We start from the raw sequence: 18,298 nt of genomic DNA on the forward strand, positions 1-18,298 counted from the left end.
AAATGTAAAATAATAATTTATCTTGTAATCTAAGTTTATCATCTTACAAACCTTAAAACTAGACAAATTATTTAAACGTACAAGACTGTGTTACAGGACTTTTGAACAAGTTTTTTTTATCCAAATTTACATGGCTAAAAGTGCCCCTAGTTGAAGAAATGTCCATATACACATTCTCCCCTAAAATGTTGATATTTTTGTTTGCTGTTTTCATCAACTTCTCACAAAATGATTGTCTCAGTCAAAAATAAGTTTGAAAGTCTAATTATCTGAACCGGTATTACATGTCTAAATACACTTTGGCATTGTATGTAAATGAGTTATGACTAGCTACCTGCTGGGTGGGTTTTATTTATTGCTGACAGCTTCTTCACCGGATCCATCATCAAGTGACACTAATATTTGATTGCGTTCATTACTTGCTCTGCAGTAAATCGCTGAGCCATTTCAAGTTTTGCTGATGATACTTTCTATTCTTTAGTTTTCTGCCTTCGGAAACTATGAGTGAAACTTCAGTCATCAAAGATTCAATTATATTGTTTATAATTAATTGATTGAAGAATACTAAGAAGGCTGACATCCAACTTTAAAAAAGGAACAGAAGAGGGCAATGAATGACGTCCTGGGTCACTAAAGACCAGAGTTATGCCTTTAAGGGTTAATATGAATCAGCATTAGATAGGAAACATGCTTGTGACAAGTACGATGTACACCTGGCAGCAGATGCTGGTTCCCCATCCCTTCTCATCCTCCTGGACTTATCTGCAGCTTTCGATACGGTTGATCATAACATCCTCCTTCACCGCTTACATTCCATCATCGGGCTCTCTGACTCTGTCCACAACTGGTTCTCCTTGTATCTCACTGGGAGAACTGAATATGTTGCGTTGGGAGAAGCTATATCCCTGTCTCACAGCATCACCTGCGGTGTCCCTCAAGGCTCAGTGCTCGGCCCCATCCTGTTCATCCTCTACATGCTCCCCCTTGGCCGTGTCATCAGCCGGCATGGGATTTCTTTTCACTGCTATGCTGATGAAACTCAACTTTACCTTAGGACAAATTCTTCCCCCTCTGCTGACCTCACTCCATCCACTTTGATCACTTGCCTGGATGAGATAAAGGCATGGATGAAGCAAAACTTTCTGCAGCTAAACAGCTCCAAGACTGAAGCAATCCTAGTCGGCCCTCCACTTCAGGTCTGGAAATCTGTTATCACCAGCATTGCTTTCTCTGATCAGGACATTCCACTTTCCACCCCACCTTTCTCAAGGAACTCCTCACCACACAAACATCCACACGTAACCTCCACTCTGTTTCAACATGTCTTCTTAAAACTCCCACGACCAAACTCTGTACTATGGGAGATCGGGCCTTCTGCTCAGCAGCCCGTCGTCTGTGGAATGCTCTCCCTGACCACTTGCAGATCCCAGACTGTTGATGTTTTTAAATGTGGTCTTAAAACCCACCTTTTTAGCAGATCTCTTGATTAATTTGTTACTTTATTTTTCAGTTTTATTTATTCTTATTATTTTTTATTTAAATCTGTAGCACTTTGAGATTTTGTTTAATGTAAAGTGCGTTACAAATAAAATGTATTATGATGTACTTCAGCTTCTTTCAAGCCTTGCTCAAAAGGTTATTAAGCATATTTAAGTGCTAATTTAAGTGTTTAAGTGTAAATTATTTTTACAGTTTAAATGTATTTCATAATTCACAATTATGCACATGCTGATTTTTGTACTGCAAATGCTAAACATTACTGGATTCATATTCACCAGCAAATCTCTTAAGTTAAATTTAAGACTAAGGTTAAACAAAGTGGTGTGTGTTTGTGTGGTGTACATCAGGGGAGTGTCCAAGCCTTTATGTCCTGATCCAACCATCCATATAAATGACTGGGACAACACTGCATATTAGACAAATTTATTGTTTTGGTAAAGCCAGAACCAATGTCACCAACACAATGTTTAGAATCTGAACACAATGTCAGTGGAGAAAAAGTTGCCATTTGTAGAAAAAAAAGAAAAGAAAAAAATTGTGGGTGGTAATGGTGAAAATTGCATTTTTTTTCTTCAAAATTAGAAAACAAAACCCTGCAAATAATAATGACTGTTAAAAAATGCAAGTCTTTCACAGTAGGTGACACAAAGTAAATGTATGAGGAGCATGTTTTTTTGTCCTAAGCTAAATCCCACCATTGAGATTTTTCCAATAATATTATTACTATCAACATCAATAAAAAAATAATTACAAGTTTCAAAGAGGCCCGGATCTCAAGCAGCAGTGATGAAAGCTGAGTAAATTTGAGTGCCAAGAGACGGGCCAGTGGCCATTTCGGGACAGTCTTATGCAGTGAGGTCACTGTTATTAAAACGCTCTTGATCGTACAACTCGGCAACAACCTTGCGACCTGCAAACCAGCGGTTATTGAGAGCCTGTATGGCCTTGTTCATTTCATCAGCATCAGAGAACTCCACAAAGATCTTCACTATTATCTCGGCATCGTCCTCCTCACCCTGTCGTTCCTGGTATATGATAACCCGATTAACAGCACCGTACTTTCCACATTCCTCCATCACTTCGCCTTCCAGGTCATCGTCAATATCCTCTGGGCCTACCATGTTGCGTAGCACCATAACTGTTGACTGCATGTGGGCAAAGACAGATAGAAAAAAGGGGTTAAACTAATATATTCATAACATTTTTAATTTGGCTTCTTTGTAGAAACTTTTGATTTATTCATTCAATGCCTCCCAGTAGTGCTCAAAATGTAGCAGAATGACGCAAACTTCTGAATTATTACGCTTAACTTGCTTTCAGGACTGAACCAATTGCGATTGTGTCTCTATAATCTTTAACATACAACCAAGGTGATGCTGTCTAACCTTTGACTGCATGACCATTTGTTTTCCTCCACTTGCACTGACACTCAGTTGCTCCAGTTCACTGTCCTGTCCATTTCCAACTGGCGCACTCTGATCTTCTTCAGTCCGTCTGTTGTCTTCCTCTCTCTTGACTTCTGTATGTGTATGAGCTGCAGATGTTGGTGTTCCCATAGAAGCAGATGTTGTGACTGGTGGGGACGCTAGTACTGGGTTGACCAAACCAACCTGGGGTACTACAGGGAGAGTGGGGCGAGCAGGCGTCACACCTATTGAATGGATTAACAGAAGAGACAATTATTCAGTTAAGATTCAATTCTCTCTTTTTAGAGAAAAATTTTAGTACAGATTTAAACTCTTTATAAGCTTTGATTATTGTAACAATTTCAACCAGCTAGATTTTCAAGATGCTGAAAGTTTGCTGTGAATCAGATGCAGTAATGGTACCCATTGAATATGTATCAATTCAAGGCCTGATCACACCAACACCAATGTTCGACAAGAAAATTGGGTTCGATTTGATCATTGTTTTTGTGGGGAAAAAAGGCAGACAGCAACAGCAGCTCTGAGCATGCAACTAAAAGCAGGAATATTATTGGTTGGCTAGCATTATTCTCAGTGCAATGGAAAAGAGATTAGAAGAACCCTCTCAAAATTAAGAAAATATTGCATTGGCTATTGCAAATGTTGGTCCGAACACATTAAAACCGTTTATTGCACCAAACATTCATCTAGGTGTGAGGAGGTCAAGAATTCAATTCAAACTGCATAAGGCCAATAAAAGTAATCAAAGATCAATATTCACTGATTTTTGCAGACCTGTGATGATGCCAGGGGCCTGGGCAGCCAGTACGGCCTGTGGAAGTCCCATTTGCTGACTGAGAATGTGTGCTGGTGAAGCAAGAGAACCCAGCATTGTCGTTCCAGCAACAGCCTCCTACAAATGCATTAAAATAATGTGAAATCCCTGATTTCAAATCCTGGTTTCTATGTGATCTAGTTTGGTAAGCAAATGGACAGTTACACAACATACACAAGAGGTAGTTCAAAAGGTTTAACCTTGTGCAGCTGTAAATGCATTAGCATATCATTCTGAAATTTTTTCAACATATGCGTTCCCCTTACAAGAGTAAAGCAGTGTTCAGCCTAATCTAAGGTTTAATTCTCACCTGGGCAGTGATCTTGGCGGTGGCAGCAGCAGCCGCCACAGCTGCAGCAGGGGGCAGACCTCCAGGGGTCATAGGTGTCAAGAGAGGCATAGGAGGGGTAACAGCCTTCCCCACTCTTAGGTACTGACCTCCAAGGTCAAACAGGTTCATAGATGAGACGGCGTCCAGCGATGACTGAGGCTTATCGTATTCTACCCATGATGAAATGGACAGACCAATTCCTCAATCTAGGCTTATGTTTTTTTCATACATTTCTTGAAGCTTTAGTAAAATCAACACATTTTATTCTTTCTTGCACGGTTTTCCTTTAGTTCATGCATTTGTACTTGAAAGGAAAACCCTGCTAGCATCTTTCCATCTCTAAATCTGTACATACATAAGTGTTTTGTAACTGTTCACATTTTAACTTGCCATCTCTATAGGTAAAAAGCATGGCACAACTCAGTGAACTTCACTGGAAATATCTGGATCTTGAAAGACATCTCATAAGCATGATGCTGGAACACAGTGGAAATTAATTCACAGTTGTACAGTAGTACAACATACAGCAATGACTTAAACTCCACACAGTATTTACAATGCTTTCTAGACCAGCTCACCAATAAATCCGTAGCCCTTGTGCTTTCCAGTGGTGGGTTCCCGTACCAGCATGCAACTTTTAATCTTTCCGAAGGCCTCAAAGACACTCTTGATGTCCTCGTCAGATAGATCAGGGTGGATAGAGGCAACATAGATTCGATTGAAGGCACGTGCCTCCTCTGCCAGTTGGTCGATGATAGGCTGCGCCTGTCCAATGTTACTTGGCCGCCCCACCTACAGTACATATACCAGCACATGGGCCACTAAGTGTAAGTGTATAAAGGAATGAGTTTGTCGGTTTGTGTATGTAAATGCACATGTGGTTGAGAAAGGGAAGAACGGGGAAAAAAACTGCTCTACCAGTCTGAAAAAAAAAACTTAAGTACAGTTTAAGATAAACTATAATGTAGCTCAGCCCTCAAACTAATAAAGTTGTCAGAAGACACTGTCACTATGCCAGAAATTTGCATACATGGAAAATAAATACTGCAATAACCTTTATATATGTTGTTTTGCAAGCATGTCATGTAAGACTTGTCGTATTTATTTGCGTTTGTAAAAAAATCTAAATGTAAGATTTGTTGTACAAAGACAAATAAATAAGACAGCAATTTAACAATAGCTAATTCTTGTCTAGTCACTGTGTGAAAGCATAGATGTTAAAGGACAATAAATGGTTGATTAATGTTTCATCTGTAATATGTGTCTGTGATTGTTAAAAAACAGTTTTTTATTGGTATTTGTGTTGGTATTTGTGCTGCAGTTGGGGCGGCCAAGCAAACACCAGCCAGGCGCAGCCCATCATCAGCACATCCCAGACAGAGAAGAGCCCGCCTCAAATGAACACTCCCTCTGCAGCTCCTAGAGAAAAGGAGCTCCGAAAACAAACAGTATGACAGTGTGGAAGCATTACATCGCATACGCTCAAATTTAGGTTAGAGGACACACCCATGAAGAGGAGAGCACTGAAAAATGCGCGCGCACACGCACACACACACACACAAACAAACAACATCTACAGGCAGGGCTACAGTAAGTCTACTGAAAGCTTCTCTGAATCTTGCAAACACAAAAACAATAAAACATGAACAAATAAGCTCACGGTCAGTGAGCTGTTTAAACGGGAGTTTAAGATTGATTGTCTTTTTTGGAACCCACCTTAATGTTCCTCCCACCCAGCATGACTGAGTTCATCTGCTCCAACGCCAGCTGAGCAGCTTCAGGAACTTCATACTCCACAAAGGCAAAGCCCTGTGACAGAATTTTCAATGTGTACAATGTTCACATGCTTCCTGGCTTTCACATTAGGGTGAATTTCACTAAAGTTTGTGTGGGTCATATCCAACACCCTCTCCAGAATATAAAAATTATTAAAATAATCATATAAAAATGTATATATTTTATAATAATACTTCTATTCAGAAAGAATCAACAGTGACAGTCAAGACATTTACTATGATCTTTCAAAACATACAAAACTCAAATTTGAAACAGTAGGTGATAAAACTACGAATGTATTTGTATAATTATAATTCTACAGATTTTGGACAAAAATATGACTCAGGATATGTTCTAGACTCTACAAGCATACCTTGTGTTTCATGGTGACAGAGTCCCAGGACATATCGATGCTCTTAATGGGTCCAAAGGGGGCGAAGGCCTGCCGGATGGTATCCTCCCCCAGCTCGTAATAAATGGAGCCCACATACACACGGCACATGATGGCCAGAGCTCTCTGCCTCTGTGCTGCCACCTGGTGGTCATGAAAGGAAAGAGACAACAGGAGAGAATATTGGCTACGGAACAATAAAAATACGGAAAAAACACAAAGCACCAAAAACAATAAGTTCAAATATAGCCAGGGATTAAAGATTTTTTTGTTTCTGTTTTTAGTGCTAGATTCCACTTTCTTTGTTCCTCTATGCTTACTCATTACTTACAGCACTTACCATTAACAACAAGCACAGCATCGTGAATTAGGAACATGCGGCACAGCCCCTTCTTACCATTTAGAGAGTGCTGCTTGCACGTTCCTAAATTTGCGTGTGTGCTTGCAGATTAAAACATGTAGCGTTATAACTGACCTGAATTCTATCCAAGAATACTGATAGCCTTAATGGTTAACATGTCAAAGTAACCCCTTAGCACAACTAAATACCCTGGATAATGAGCTGAGGTGAAATCAGTTCTCTTTCATGAGGTGAGCTTTTGGACTTACATATCAGATCACTGTTGAGGGAGAATCAGCATAAATCTATCCATTTTACACTTTTTTTTAACACCAAACAACACATTTAGCATTCTTTAATCATTATCATTCAAGTTTTAAATTGTATGTCAGCCACATGACGAAAGTATACGATTACACACAAGGCTCAAAGTTTAGGCAGATTCAATTTGGATTGTCGTAGTGACCGCTATCCCTCTTTTTTCAGCAGACAAAGATGACATTTATATGCCACAGCATATTCACAAAGGAGAAATGGGTCATCCACACCATTCACAAGCACAACACACAATCCCCACAAGATTTCTTGTGACAAATGGAGCTTCAGGTTGAGAAATAAACTTCAATCAATGACCAGTGAAATGAGGGCACACACAGGTGGCCATGCAGTGATTCGGGGAGGCAAATATGTGATGCATTGTCAGTAAATAAGACATGTCCTGTGCAATTGTCATATTAAAACTCTCTATGATGATCTATAATATTCTGTTCCTGTTATTTAAAATGGCTCCCATGGCATTCATTAACACTGAAACAGTACAGTCAGTTTATGGAGGCGTTTCATGTGGTGTCATCTTGCATCCTGCTTAATGAAATGGCTGACCAAAAACAAATATTTCATTCACAACATAGCCATGTCTGCTTTTTAAATATGCTGCTGCAATGTCTAGTGTATCAGGCCAATGCCGGTTAAAGAAGGGTAACGGTCATTATGTCAAAATGCGTACAGAAGGTAAATAATAGTTAATTAATCTATTGACCGATTGTAAAGATGAGAGAGGATCTCCAAAGCCCATTGTCACTGCTGCCATCTGAAACACAGTAAAGATGGAAAAGTGCTGAAAAAGGTTAGATATCTCTTTTATCCTTTGAAGACAGACATAGTATTCCAGACAGTCTCTCTGACTGGTGGTCAATGCCTCCGAACTCAACGTTAAACTCTGCCCACCTCTTTAAATCACCACTTAATTTGACTGAAACCTGAAACATTTCACAGTTAAATCAACAGAGATACTAATAGGCATTGCTTTCAACAAAGGCAACAAGTAGGCAGCTCAGATTTTCCAAGCATAGGGTGTGTATAAGTATCCTTTGGATAACTCATCTGTTGTTGACACTTCAGACATCATGATGTCTGCTAGGGGAGTGCAGTACATACTAGGTCCAATTTCTTGATTCATAGATACATTTAAACAGATTAATCTAAGCGTAGCAGTAACAAGTATGAGTCCCAGAAATACCAGACCTCAACCAAACTGACAGAGAGGGAGGGCAAACAAATAATGCATGATGAGTTTCAGTGGAGTGTTTCAGTCTAATCCTGAGTCTAATCTGACAAAAAAGAGCATTTACAAGACTTGTGATGTGTGAAAAAAAAGACTTCTTGAATGTCAAAAACTTGTCATAATAAATTTCACACAGCTCATAGGAGGTATTGTTTACAAAGAGTGATCATTTAGAATTTCCATGAATCCTTATGTATAAATAAAATAGTACCCAATATTTATAAGATGCAAGTATGAAAGATTAACTTCATTTTGCAGGAATTATAATGCTGAAATGACAGTGAACCCTTTACATGACATGCCAGTGGGTACACCATGTGGTTTTAGCTACAATACTGGTTTGACGAAATCAGACGGATCAATTCTGTAAATTCTCTCAAATAAGAAAGCAACATTTAATACATTCAAAGCATTCTACATAACAAGATCATCACATCAGCTCACCTGTAAGTTTGTGAGCTGCTGCTGCTGGTGGGCGATGGTCTGTTTCACTAAAACACTCTTGATGCTCTGTTCCATTGCATACTTCTTAGCCTAAAAAAGAGAGCAAAAATTAAGCAAGGAGGCTGATGCGTTTTAAGAGTGGCTATTTACTTCCAAACACACCATTTTCCCATATGTGCTACATATTTGAGTGCTTATTACAATGACAATTCACCATAAGGGTGCGCAGCACATACTTGTAGGCAGAGAATTCTTTCAACTCAACGGATAGTTGCTGACAAGAAAACCTACAGAATATTTGTACCAACCAGCCTTCAAAATGAAAAAAGCACCAATCTGACTTAAACAGAAGCATCTGGTGGCCTTGACTCTTTTAATTAGGAATCTATTATTAGATGGAGCTTTGGCACATCAGTAGCACACGATCTCTTGACACATTGGAGCAGGTGATGCAGGTTGGAGTTCGGCCCATGACCTGTACTGATCCCCTTCCCTCTCTCATGTCTCTAACAAAGATAATACAACTGAAAAAAATAATAAAGTAAAACAAGAAAGAGCTATTACCTTCTGTAGCGCCTCCTGCTGCTCAGGAGTAAGAGGCGGTAATCCAAGCTTTGCACCTGTGCCTTGTCCATTCTCCATCATCAGACCTTTGCCTCACTGAGAAAGCAGTCCAGTGGACATGGAATGAAAAGACACATATTCAAGTAGTATTTTGAGATATTGAGTCTAATTAGCATATGTTAACTTAAGAATTCTTAAATCTCAGAACATACAAAGATAGATCATCAAAACCAAAGGTATGCAAGTTATACAATTAGGCAAAGGACAGATTCTGCAACTTACCTATGAGGCGAACCTTACTGTGCCAACCAGGATCGGGAAGAACGTGTAGAGTTGCTGGCAAAGCACTCACAATTTTACAATGATCTGTGGTTCATGGAAACGCATATAACAATAATTTAAATCACTGTTCAAGTGCAAGGAGAAGAAGCTATTAAAGGGATAGCAGACTTAATTTCTTCCGTGGAACACAAAGGGTTAAGGCAGAGTGACAGACTTCACCATTTACTTTCTTTCAATTAATCTGCTTTTGTGCTCCACAGGAGTAAGTCAGTCAAACTGTTAGTAGAAACATTAAACTATTTTTTTGGTTTTAAATGACATTGTTTTATTTTGGGGGAACTATCCCCTTAAGAAACTGCTAGTCATTATAATACAGTTCATTGTCTTCCCAGACAAAAACAGGCTAATAAACTGCACTCTCTTCAATTTACTACTAGATCACTTCTGCAAGATGCAAACTGGTAAGAATCAATCATAACCCCTATTCACAAGCCAGTAGTTTTCGTACTGAAAACAGTGTTTCCATAAAAATCTTATAAGAAACACCACAAAACTGGACCACCCACAGGAAGCTTAATTTGCGTTTGATTAATGTCATTCCTGGCTTAACGTAAACACACAAGTATAACTATAGTGAACTGAGAGTTTTAGCACCCTCAGACTGGCTATGTACCAACAAAGAGAGGTTAAAGGCACGGCAGTGGCGCGCTTGAGCTGGTACATAACAGCAGCAAATATGCAAGCTGACTTACAGCTTTAAAATACGATTTAGTCATGCGTGCAGGATTTATCTGTATGCGTCTCAAACAAACTGTAGCCGCTTCGTAATATGTGGTAAGAATTCTGAAATAAGCGCCATAGCAATGTGCAGCTAGCCTGGTTAGCAATGAACAGAGGCTAACGAGCGTTCATGCAGGCCTCGTGTACACACGACTTGAGATATATTGAAACAGTAAGAGGCTTTTTCCGACTAATTTCACCAGAGCTAACTATAACCATGAAGATGCTAAAACTATTTTTATATTGAAGTAAACGCGTTAGGTAATCATCATTACCGCAGTGTTCCGCGTTACCGCCATGTAGTGATCCACATTGAAGACGCTGCAGCCCCACAGAAACACGGCAGAACCTAGAGCGACCCTCGGCTTCCGCCTACCGCTGCCGATCACGTGATCGAGGAAGGTAGGAGCAAACGGACCGAAACGGGCTGATGGCTGTGTACCTGGATCATGGCGAATATTCTCACATTTTATGATTGTGTTTTTAACAGCTTTAAGTCGGAAATATTTACGTTTTTTGATTGTTTTTGTTTATTTATGTGGAAAATGTGACTAGTGTGCTTGAGCCATGACACGCCCCCTGCAGGCTGGCGGTTCTCAAACCAGTAGCGGTGACTCCAGCTGGCTTTCCAGTTTTGTAAAAATCATAGAGGATTTCAAAGAAACATCTTCTTCTCTGGTGCAACAGCAAACGCTTTCTTATTTAAATATACTGCCGCCCCCCGCGTGAGCACAAAATTGGAACGAATTTAGAGACATTGCATTATTATCAGTGTCGTTTTTTTTATTTTTATTATCAGTGTCGTTATTTCCATCCCTTTAGTAAACACTGACGTAGCGCTTTATCTGATTGATAGGCAATATCAGTATTTATTTTAATATTAAAATGTATTTAACTTAAATAATATCGTAAAAAAAAAAGTGTTATAACTTTTAGGAGAAATACTGGCAAATGCCCTGTCTGGTAACTTAGGCTAGTCACCTCGTTACTTTAACTGGGGTGCGTTTCCCAAAAGTCCACGAGTTCCGTCGTTTCCAATAGAGATCAATGGAACTTGCGACCGTAGTTGGCAAACGGTGGAAAACGCAGCACTGAAAAGGTCAACTGTAAACCAGCAGGGTTACGAGAATCCGCAGATACATTACCCGTAACGCGGAAGTAGGAAGTAAATTTCAAAACATTTACACCTTCAAGAATATCCACGATGACAGCTCTATCTTTGTGTGCTTCGTGTCTGTTCGCTTCTGGGTTTAACGCCATACATGATTGCTGAACTTCAGTGTAGAAGGGTAGTAGATGTGCGGAGACTGAAGTGGCAACTGTCATTGCTGTAGGCTTCTGTACTCTCTGGGCAGAAAAACTTTCACCTGCAATTCCGGAACTTGTGTCAGTAAAGTTACTGTAACATCGAATAAAATATAGCGTACTGTTAGAAACTTTTAAGAGCATTTGCGGTTCATTGGAGCATATGCACCTGCTTCAGGAACGGTTAATGCATTTTACTATTTAACGGACTGACAGTAATACGTGGCATGGATGTTCTTCTCGCGGCAATAGAGATACTGACGAACTCATCTGAACAGCAAGAGCACTGTGAGTAAGCCTGTACTGATAATTAAGAAATCACGTGATCAATGTTCTATGTATGTACAGCTTTGTAATGTTTTTGTATCTAATTACATCTAGTGATTGAGTTGACTGAAGAGACGCCAGATCCAAGCCCACCTTCTTGTGGTCACCCCAGTGTGTTTGGCATTTGTGTGGAGTTAAAAAAAGATGCTGATGTTAAGGATGAGGATACCTCTGGCGTGTGTCCAGCCAACCAGGATTCAGTCCTCCATGATTCAAGGGCCATTCTCACAGATAGGGAGGAGGCTGGAGTCCCAAAACCAGGTAAAACGACCAAAAACAAATCTGTGCTCACATTTTACTGAGGCCATGGCCACCACAGCAACCACAATAAATCTGTGCAGTGAATTTGCTTTAGAGGGACGTGGACTGTAGATTATATATAGTAGTAGTAATAATTACCTGGATGTTACTTCACTTGTAAGCATAAGGTATTCCATGACTGCATGAAATCATGACTGGCATAAATGAGCATAAATGTCTGTTACGATCGCAGAAAGCAGGACAGTATCTTTTGTTGACATCAAAGATTGTGTCCAATCAAACTGTACAGTACAGGGTTTTTTTTTTGGTGGAAACTCATATTTCACATCGCCAATATGTGAGCCCAATTGGTCTGGTAAATCACTCCTTTGCTGTTGTTTATGATTTAACAAAAATTGTTGTGGAAAAAAATCCTGTTCAGCTATTGTCATGTTAATATTTTTTATATTTCAATAGATCTGTGCAGTTTGTTAATATTTATAAATGTTATTTATTTATTTTACATTATTGTTTACTTTTGTGGGATAAATAATTTTGATTTTGGGTTGTTACTTGGGTATCTTGATCCTGAAGTAAAATCATCTGAGAACCACTTACTTGAAATGTTTATATATATATTTATGGATAGAGGGTTCAAAAGCATTTATTTGAGAGATTATGAGATTGTTCAAAATACTATATTTTTTGGTCAATTTATTGTGTCCTTGCTAAATAAAAGTAATTTTACATTAAAAAAAGAAAGAAATCGTACTGGGGCCTATACCATGAAGCCGGTTTAGCTGGCTAGCCAGATATGTTTAAGCTTTGTTTGTGCCAATCCTGGGTTTTAGGTACCATTAAAGTGGTTTGGCTTTTAGCTGTGTTCATCTCCATAGTAACTTACTCTCCACGGCTAACCTGCTCCAGGGCAGGTTATGTTCTGGATTAGAGATCTCAAACTGAAATTAGACCAATCAGCTGTGAGCAAAGTGACACGCCTCTGATGCAATGAAGTCACTCCCCCTGTTTCTACTCCACATTAAAGGTCACTACATAGCAAATGGTTTTAAAAGACTAAAGTGTCTGGCTTTTAACAATGCTTATTTATAGTAATAATAATTTTGAATGAGTTAGATATCATTTATGTAATTATTATACCCTTAATCAATTACACATGTATCATTTTAGTTAATAAGGCACTTAGTTAAAATGAATATAAATAGCCTAGATAAAGGTCATACAAATAAGCTTTAAAATCAATAAATCAAGCTATAAATCAACTAAACTAACTTCATAACTTTTACTTACATTGACGTATAAGATTTTTCTTAAAGTTGTCCTCTTTCATAGACAGCTGATTTTTTTTCGGTGTAAATTTGTTTATATTCTTAATATTTTTCAATCATGTAATATTCTGCAGAAGAGAGAAATGAATCTCAGTTTCACTGATCCACAGCGTGTGATTGGCTGTTCACTACTGATGTCACAGCTAAACTCCTAATCTCAGGATCAAAGCCTGAGTTGACAGAGAAAGCTGTTGATCAGCATCATGGGACCAACAAAGCCTGAATAGATTGGTTTGGTTTTGTCAACCCGAAACTAATCCTGTAACCCTGAGTTTGTTAAACTACTATCATGGTACAGGCCCCTGGTGTATTTCAAAAGGCAATGGGCTGCCTTATTTTAAGTTTTAAGTTTTTTAACTCACTGCATGCTACATTGTCTTTTTTTCTTTTTAGAAACTGCTAAAAGAAAAAGGAGTTGCTCAAGAAAGAGCTCAAACACAGGAGTCCGCTTGAACAGATCAAAACACCATTGTTTTAAATGCGGACAAAACTTCAAGACATCAGTTCACTTTAAAAGACATAAACTAGTTCATGCAGGAGAAAGGCCTCATGGTTGCCCTGAATGTGGCAAGAGGTTCATCACATCTTCTGAACTAAAAGTGCATCTGCGTGTTCACTCGGGAGAAAAACCCTACCACTGTTCTGAATGTGGCAAGAGCTTTGCTCAGTCGGGATCCTTTTCTAATCACCGCAGACTTCATAAAGGGGAAAAACGGTATCACTGCCCTGAGTGTAACAAAGGTTTCCAGCAACTTATAGATCTACGAATTCACCAAAGAGTTCATACGGGAGAGAAGCCGTACCTGTGCTCGCAATGCTGGAAGGCCTTTACTACATCCGGAGCATTACGAGTTCACTTAAGAACTCACACTGGTGAAAAACCTTACGAGTGCAAAGAGTGCGGGAAGACGTTCTGCCAGCTGGGTGGACTTAAAGTTCACAGGCGCGTTCATTCAGGAGAAAGGCCTTACGCCTGCCCCGTGTGTGAGAAGCGCTTCAAGGGACATGCCAATTTGATCGCACACAAGCGCATTCACACAGGAGAAAGGCCTTATTCATGCACTGTGTGCAGAAAAACATTCACTGACAGCAGGAGACTAAAAGAGCACCAGCCACCTGAGTCAGAAGAGAAACAGTTTCGCTGCGGCATCTGTAGTGAAGCTTTTGGGGCGTTCTGTCAACTTAAAGAGCACCAGCAAAGCCACAAAGGAGAGAAGCATCATCACTGTACTGATTGTGGAAAGGCCTTTACACATTTGTATTTACTAAGGAGCCACCAGCGCGCTCACTCGGATGAGAAACCCTATTCTTGCACCGAATGTGGAAAGTGCTTCCGCCGGTCATTTGAGCTGAAAATGCACATGAACATTCACACTGAATCGCGACCTCATCCTTGCTCTGAGTGCGGAAAGAGCTTCCGCAGGGCTGCGGAGCTTAGGATACATCAGAGAGTACACACGGGAGAAAAGCCTTATCACTGCTCCATCTGCGGCACAGGCTTCAAACAGACATCACAAGTCAAAGTGCACGAGCGCACTCACACAGGAGAAAGGCCATTCCCCTGCCTGGAGTGTGGAAAGACCTTTAAAGACAAGAGAAGCCTGCTAACACACCAGCGAGTGAACCATAAATAAAGAAATCCTTGTATTAATATATAAAAAAGAAAAATCCCTTTTTCATGATAATTTATCTTTTCATGCTTGTTAAATTAACCATAAACAATGATTGCGCATGCACCTGTGGAACAGACACTAACCGTTGTCACAGTGAGAATATCTTAGGAAACTAAAGAGACCTTTCTACTGACTCTGAAAAACATCACGAGAAAGATGCCCAGGCACAGTGATCACCTGCATGAACATGCCATTGTCCTGCTGCAGGAGGCATGAGGACTGCATGAACAGAGCAATAAACTGCAATGTCTGTAATGTAAGACGTCTAAGAAAATGCTGCAGGGAAACAACAAGGACAGCTGATCGTCCTTGCAGTGCCAAACCACGTGTAACCATAATGCCCCCCCCCCCCCCCCCCCCACACACACACACCCCCCACCCTCAGACGTGTTCGAGAACTTGCAGATGTGGATGTAAGAATAGAGTAACATCTCACTGCAAGAACTGGCAAATCTGGCTCAGCCCTTGAGGATGAGATGCACTGTAGGACTTAAAGCAGCTGCTGGCCACACCAGATCCTGACTGCTGCTTTTGATATTGACCCCCCTTTGTTCAGGGACTCATTACTCCATTTCTGTTCGTCAAATGTCTATGACATTTGTTCAGTTTATGTCTCAGTTGTTGAATCTATTTATGTTCATTCAAACATTTACGCTTTAAGAAATTTGCTGGGTGAAAAGCAGTTCAAATTGACAGAAAGGTTTTCTTTTTTTTGCTGAGTTTATATATTTTTGGAATATATTATTGAGGGTTGAAATCACACTGGTCACAGTGGTGACGTTTTAACATGCTAGTTGGAGTATGCTATTACTCTGTTGGTTGTAAATTCAAATTACTGATGAATTTATTTTTGCTTGTGTCTTGAAACTGTCCACTGTCGGACATTTTGGGGTTAATGTTCTGGAATATCATGCATCTTATTCACTATTTAAGGGTTATTCAGCAAGAAATTGGTTTTCTGACCTTTCTTTGAAGAGAAATTGTTGCTTATGGATTTTTAGAGGTTTCATACTGGTGGGACTTTGTATTGTATATGATATCAGTGAACCATTTGCATTTAATATACATTAATGATTTCTATTTAGGTGATATATAATTAATTTTCTTATAATTATTACTGAAAAAACATTTTGGGGTAAAATGTAAAGACTTATTTTTTTACATGTATTATGGAACAATATCAATGATTACATACCTTTACACAAATTAATTCTCTCTCTTTTATAAAAGTGTAAGAACACTTGTTTCTTATTTCTTATTTCTTTATTTCTCAATGGCGTCAAATACTCTAAGCCCCTTCAGTCAAGAATGCATGGCCGTGGGAAGAGAGATGACCACGGAGACGAAACTTCAAAGGATTATTGTCCAAGCATCAGTGTACTTCTTGAATACACAAAAATAGCATTCAGTAATAATCATCCAATGAGAATAAATATTACCTTATATAGAGAAAATACGTATAGTGAGATGAATAACTTTTTGATAAAACAGATGTTTTCTGACCAGGATACTCACTACATCCCGTCTTGTTTCCAATACATTCTGTAACCTTGAATTTCCTTCACATGTACAAGCTGAGAGCCTATTTATTCTTACATAACTTTCTTACCAAAGAGGCCTACAAGGAAGTTCATCTATTGAAGCCCAGGGCCCGTATTCATAAAGATTCTAAGAGTCCTCTCAGAAAACTCCTAATTTAGCTTAAAAACTTTTACGTAGGAGTCTTAGCTTAAGAGCTATTCGGGACTGATCTGAGAGCAACTCTGAGCAAGGAAAATACAAAAGCTTTTATCTTAGTGAAGAGGCGGGGCTGACCCCGTTGCTGCGTATGACACAGTCTTTTGAAGACTCTGATTGGTTGGTTGTCCAAAAAGGGGAAAAAGGAGTGCTTTTAAGTATAGGGTCACTTTGAATTTACAAGCGCAAATTGTCCTATTTTACCGTTCTCTCACACACACACACACACGCAGGGCCGGATTAACCATTAGGGCAACTGGTTACTTGCCCAGGGACACAGGACATCTAAGGGGCCCTGGGCACTGTCAAATATTATGTTAGATCCCGTTATAAACGCAATCTTTACTTTCCTAATTATATTTTTGCAACCCGTTCGATCAACATATTATGTTAAATCACGTAAAAAAAAGTGTCTGTAGCTTCTTGCGCTGTTGCGCAGCGAGCGAAGACGGCTGTCAAGTCAAATCACGTCACTTGACGCTCTAAAATCAGTGTTGCCAAATTGTCAACATCTGTGCTCTTAACAAATTTGACCTTAAGACCTCTTTTAAGGGTTAAGAAGCTTTCTGAATAACTTTTTTCTTTACTAGGATTTGTTAGTTAATTTTAAGAGTAAACGCCCACATTTCTTAGAATTTTCTTAGAATTTTGTCACTAGGAGCTACTCTTTGCATTAAGATTCTTTATGAATACGGGCCCAGGGCCCGTATAAATCATAAAGATTCTAAGAGTCCTCTCAGAAAACTCCTAATTTAGCTTAAAAACTTTTACGTAGGAGTCTTAGCTTAAGAGCTATTCGGGACTGATCTGAGAGCAACTCTGAGCAAGGAAAATACAAAAACTTTTATCTTAGTGAAGAGGCGGGGCTGACCCCGTTGCTACGTATGACACAGTCTTTTGAAGACTCTGATTGGTTGGTTGTCCAAAAAGGGGAAAAAAGGAGCGCTTTTAAGTATAGGGTCTATTCAGCCTTCACTTTGAAATTACAAGTACAAAATTGTCCTATTTTACCTTTCTCTCTCAGTCACACACACATACACACACACATTATATATATGTACACTGAAAAATTAAATTAAGCATAATTAATTTGTGCTCGTTTAAATAATTTAAATTTAGTTTTTTGATTTTAATTTTAAAAAATGAATTGGTTTTATGGGAATTGCATGTGTTTTTGTTTAAATTGAGATCAAATAAATTGATTGCGACCACTTACGATAACATTTTTTTGTGAATTCAACAAATAATTTTTTTCAGTGTATATAAATCCTTTTATTATTTACCATGCTGTTAATTTCCTATAAGGTATTTGATTGGCTTAGAATTATAAACATTGTTCCACTCTTTCCAATTCCACTGATTGCTGGCATGTCTATTTAATTGGTGGTTTGAAAGTTGGGTTTAATGCAACAAACATGATCCCTGCACGATCTAATCTATAGTGTCTTATTAAGTCA

General features: G+C 39.1%; 2 protein-coding genes across 3 annotated transcripts; one reads left to right on the forward strand and one right to left on the reverse strand.

Annotated features, from left to right (window-relative positions):
- Positions 1 to 1,907: 1,907 nt before the first annotated feature.
- On the reverse strand, positions 1,908 to 10,583 carry puf60b (poly-U binding splicing factor b). Of its 2 annotated transcripts, XM_079810326.1 has the most exons (12): positions 10,489 to 10,573; positions 9,434 to 9,517; positions 9,152 to 9,247; positions 8,588 to 8,677; positions 7,619 to 7,669; positions 6,222 to 6,383; positions 5,789 to 5,881; positions 4,651 to 4,864; positions 4,052 to 4,242; positions 3,702 to 3,819; positions 2,886 to 3,151; positions 1,908 to 2,645 (listed from the first exon to the last, which is right to left on the reverse strand). In XM_079810326.1, exons 3-12 carry the CDS (start codon positions 9,230 to 9,232, stop codon positions 2,346 to 2,348), a joined length of 1,566 nt encoding a protein of 521 aa, XP_079666452.1. In that variant the 5' UTR covers positions 9,233 to 9,247; positions 9,434 to 9,517; positions 10,489 to 10,573; the 3' UTR covers positions 1,908 to 2,345. The 2 variants fall into 2 exon arrangements, with proteins under 2 accessions (XP_079666452.1, XP_079666453.1); XM_079810327.1 differs by lacking the exon at positions 7,619 to 7,669 and having other exon boundaries at positions 10,489 to 10,583.
- A 4-nt stretch (positions 10,584 to 10,587) lies between these two features.
- On the forward strand, positions 10,588 to 16,337 carry LOC307122297 (uncharacterized protein). Its single transcript, XM_079810346.1, has 3 exons — positions 10,588 to 11,806; positions 11,900 to 12,106; positions 13,825 to 16,337. Exons 1-3 carry the CDS (start codon positions 11,746 to 11,748, stop codon positions 15,063 to 15,065), a joined length of 1,509 nt encoding a protein of 502 aa, XP_079666472.1. The 5' UTR covers positions 10,588 to 11,745; the 3' UTR covers positions 15,066 to 16,337.
- Positions 16,338 to 18,298: the final 1,961 nt, after the last annotated feature.

The sequence above is a fragment of the Gobio gobio genome (genome assembly GCF_949357685.1).
Source record: "Gobio gobio genome assembly, chromosome: 2".
In the NCBI taxonomy this organism is placed as follows: Eukaryota; Metazoa; Chordata; class Actinopteri; order Cypriniformes; family Gobionidae; genus Gobio; species Gobio gobio.